The 4,578-nt window shown below is 38.7% G+C and overlaps 1 protein-coding gene across 1 annotated transcript in view; it reads left to right on the top strand.

Annotated features, from left to right (window-relative positions):
* The first annotated feature begins 498 nt into the window (after positions 1–498).
* LOC118331258 (protein Aster-B-like) overlaps positions 499–4,578 on the top strand; it is a 26,154-nt gene continuing 22,074 nt past the window's right edge. Inside the window, exons 1-3 of the mRNA XM_035666062.1 lie at positions 499–556; positions 677–799; positions 3,681–3,757. Coding sequence (XP_035521955.1) covers positions 499–556; positions 677–799; positions 3,681–3,757 — 258 coding nt within the window. The remainder of the gene's footprint in view (positions 557–676; positions 800–3,680; positions 3,758–4,578) is intronic.

Genomic DNA, 4,578 nt, shown 5'->3' with positions numbered 1-4,578 from the left:
GCTTTCTCAAGCTATCTAGTAGCCATAACGACGGATGGCTGGACGTCATGCTCAAATCAAGGGTATGTGACAATTACCTCTCATCACATTGATCCGGAGTGGAAAATGAAGACCTTTGCTCTGCAAACCAGAGTTTTAAATGAAGCCCATACTGGTAAAAATATTGGCGCGTTACTGCGTGAAGCCTGCACGGAGTGGAAAATCTCCGACAAGAATCCTGCCATCGTCACAGATAACGCCAGGAACATGATTGTGGCCGGTGCAGAAGCCCAGTTTAGTCCACACATTACCTGCTTCGCACATACACTCAACCTTGCCTCGCAGAAGGGTTTGGGGGTGGACCGTGCTTCCAGGTTGTTGGGGAAAGTGCGAAAAATTGTTGGATATTTTCACCGCGGCCCGATTGCATGTCACGTCCTACGGGAAAAACAAACTGATGGATTTACAAAAACATAAACTGATCCAAGACATAATCACCAGAAACAACAGCCAGCTATAATGGCAACTCTGATGTCCAAGGATGTACGAAAGGGGGTCACAGATGTAGGCACGCTGAGTGAGAGTGATATTGCCAACATGGATGACATTGTTCAGTTGATGGGTCCTGTCAAAATGGCAACCACTGTGATGTGTGAAGAAGACCAGCCAACTCTCTATGTAATTGCTCCTCTTTAAGCAAAACTGCTGAAACACCTACAGCCATGCGAAGACGACTCAACCCTGGTTGCAGAGATTAAGAGGGTGATGGCCAATGACCTCTCCACACGCTACAGAGGCACCCAAGATGCTCTCAACATAGGTAATTAATTTGGAGTTTGGGTCTTAATTAAAATCACTTTGGTTAATTTTTAGGTTATTATAATAATTAATATATATAATAATAATAATAACAAGAGGGTCAATTTAAAAGTAATAGAATAAGTAGAATAATTGCGAAGCAATTAATACGAGCATGGGTCTAGTGTCCTTAAGTGCATGGTCAAATCCGTGCTTGTAAAACCTAAGGTGCATAATGTAGTGTCAGTGTCTCATTAATGCAGGTGCATGTCAGGTGGTATAGTTAACTAAGTGGCAGACATATTGGAGTTTTAGAGTTTTTCTCCCTGGGTAGAGTTTGAATGAGCCTCATGGGTGGGGTGAGGAACGATTTTCTCGTCTTTCAATGGAAAGTACAGTGACGCAGCTTCGTGAAGCTGTCCTCTGCTGTAGATGTTGCTGTGCAGTGGATGCAGTGGATTGTCATGATGAGGAGCCTGTTCAGCGCCCTTTGCTTCTGCCAAGATGTCGTTCTGTCCAGCTTCTGTGCCCAACACAGAGCCTGGCTCTTCCTCTTTAGTTTGTCCAGACAGGAGCTCTTTTCTTAATGTGTCCCCAGCACATACCGTCATTAGAAGAGGGCGCTTCGCCCAACATTCTGATATGAATATCTGCAGCAGTTTTTTGCAGTATGTTGAGGATCGCAGCCTTCTGAGGAATTATAATGGTCTACCTTTTCTTGCACAGTGCGTTCTGTTGTTGGCAGTTCCATCAGCTTATATTAGGTGTACTCCAGGTATTTGTTATGTCTGTACAACTCCAACAGTCACGTTGATGGTCTAAGGTTCCGGTGTAGCTCCTGCCTTTCTGAGTTCCACCCATCTCCTTGGTCTTGGTGGTGTTGATGCGCAGGTGGTTGGAGTCACACCATGTGACAAAGTCCTGATAAGTTTTCTGTACTCCTTCCTCCTGGTACCCTGTACAGCCATCTATAGCCGTTTGTCGTCTGCGAACTTTTGCGTTGCAGACTCTGAGTTATATTTGAAGTCTTCGTTTACAGGATGACGGATCCGATGAGGCACCTTTGTTGCGCTCCGTGTACTGACCACAGTGTCAGTTACCTGAGTCTTAGATCTGTATTAATTTGTAAAATCACCCTTTGGTTTTAAGTTTTGAATTTAGTTTTTTCATATGGAAAGTAAACAAGATATATGCAATAAATTTCTTAGGTTATGGTGGCTTTAATTCATCGCTGTTCACATTTCTTTTTAATACTACTAAAGTTCATCTTATGATTATTTTGTGTATGAGGAGGTGGTCATAACTTTGCAATTCAGGTCAACTTAATTAAATAATGTGCAATGAATGCAATATTCTTGTTCTTTAAACTGCTATAGCGTTGGACGCGATTTATAATGAATCTCCTACCTGGAAAAAGATTGTGAATTGAACAGTTCTTAAATCTGGTTTTTGAGCAGATATGTCCCCCATGTAACTCTTTGTTCTCTTTCTCTCTCCTCCTCCTCTTTCTCTGCTTTTTCTCTTCTCCTTTTATTTGTCTCTTCTTTCTATTCATTTATTTCTTTCTTTATTTTCCTCTAATTTCTGTGTGCATTTTACGAGCGAATTTTAACAGTTAATTTTGTAATCCATAGTGCAAGCAATGGAACTCAGGAGGAGGTAGTGGAGCTCATGCACAATGCTGTCAGGTTCAATGAGAGATCACAGTGTTGTTTCATGTGATACCAACAAATATTTTTGTTTTTTGTTTGTATTATGAATATATGGAAATATGATATTATTTTTGAATATTTTTATATTGTATGTTCAATATTAGTACCTCCTTGTAAGAAGAAAGCTTGATCTACTGTTTGGCTTTCTTTCACCCAAGATGTATAAGAAATCCACAGAACGAATGATCAGCCCATGTAGCCATTGATGGTTGTAATTGAGTTATCCGAGCAAAAGTAGCGTTTCTTGATGAATATATGCCTTATGAAGTGTGTGGAGATCTCAGGATGAAAAGCGTACTGTATTTCATATACCCGAGTTTATGATCTGTGTTTACATAGTCAATTCACAGAAGTATAGGTGTTCTGTAGATTGTGTCATTTGGAAGAGTAGTGGTTTACACTTGTGATTCTTTTGGTGTGTGAAATATAGTGCACGTGCTGGTTTGTTATATGTACATATGATTGGTAGTAGCAGTCATGTCGACTGTCATTCAACCTGAAGAGTTGTGGCGATGTGCGTATTTTTGATTTAAATTATTTATTTGTATTATTCTAGTTGAAAATAACAACAGCAAATTATAGTTAGCAGGTAAACTCTACTGTTATTAACTTGAGAAAATGTTGTGTTGCACTTCTATTGTTTGATATTAATATTATATTTGATTAATTTTCTATGTTTTGAAAAACAACAGTAAAATAGAATACAGGTAAACGCGTTCTGTTAATTCACCTGAAGAGATTGGTCACTTTTATTTTTGATATTATAATGTATTGTTTATTTCGTGTTTTGAAAAACAAATTCAGTTAAAAGTAGCAGGTAAACTTACTGTTTAATTAACCTGAAAGAGTGTTTGTTGCACTTTATTTTTGATATTAAATATCTGTATTTATTTTTCTTATGTTGAAGAAACAACAGTTAAAAGTAATGCAGGTCAATCCACTGTTAATTCAACCTGAATGAGTGGTGGTGATATTTTGATATAATATTTGTATATTTTATGTGTGAAAACAAAAGCAGTAGTAGCAGGGTAAACTTCGTTGATATGTGGGTTGCCACTATTACTGTATTTTTTATGAATAATGTATTGATTATTGTAAATGTGTAGCTGAAATCTGTATGCTTTCGCTGTTAATTGCATCCCTATATATGTGTTGGTTGATTTTATTCTATAATTTAAATTGTGAATGCAGTTCTGGTGCTCAGAGCAGATCGGTGTCGTCCCCCAATCATGAGGTGGTTCGCCCGCTACTCCTGCCAGGTGTCGAAAGTATCCATTGAGTATAGAATACTGACCTCCTTGCTCCCGATGCGATAGCTATTCGAGTATGTGAATGTTTGTCACGTAATAAGTCTGCTTGATGTGGTCGTGAAGATCTTTAGGAATATTGGTGCTATAATATTTTCATTACTAGTTTTATCATTTTTACCATGTTGCCATTTACCATTTACACACGTCGTACTTAAGATTCACGGCATGATTAACTCTCGCCCTGTTGTTGTTGCTTTGCAATTACAAGCTACTCAACACAACATGAAACCAACCAGCTTTAATATGGTAACGCGTCATACACCTATTCTGGCTACATATAACATCACGTCTCTTATTCAAGCAGGGGTTTTTTGTCGGGGTATTTTTGGGTTTTTTTTTTTTGGTGACACGGCTAGTATAAAGTATTCGGCTCAACCCGCTGTGTCTATCCACTTCTATTTATGTATAGCATTTCTATATATGCAAAAAATAACTTGTAGATTCCATACTCGTATGTGTTAATGCCTCCATCCTTGTGACCAGACAGTTTGACTTTTCAATATGATCCGCTGAACATCTTCTGATCACTAGTTCAGATACTATGTCATATTCAGTTCGATATGGACTCTGAATGTCTTCTCTGCCTCTGGCTTTTACCAGGTGCGTTACAGCCCTGAGCTACGATTAGGAAAAACTCTAAGGCATAACAACACAAAAGAAGCTCATTCTCCACGGGTCTTGACGACACCGTCCACCCTGTACTGATGGTAAGCTATAACCTAGTCGTACCTTACTTTCCTTGCAATATTTCTTATAGGCATTTAATTAGAATTATTCTT

This window comes from Morone saxatilis, unplaced genomic scaffold (assembly GCF_004916995.1).
Source record: "Morone saxatilis isolate NCDOM2014 unplaced genomic scaffold, NCSU_SB_2.0 Contig20, whole genome shotgun sequence".
Taxonomy (NCBI): domain Eukaryota; kingdom Metazoa; phylum Chordata; class Actinopteri; family Moronidae; genus Morone; species Morone saxatilis.
The sequence above is the reverse complement of the archived record's forward strand: the minus strand, read 5'-3'. Positions and strand labels throughout refer to the sequence as shown.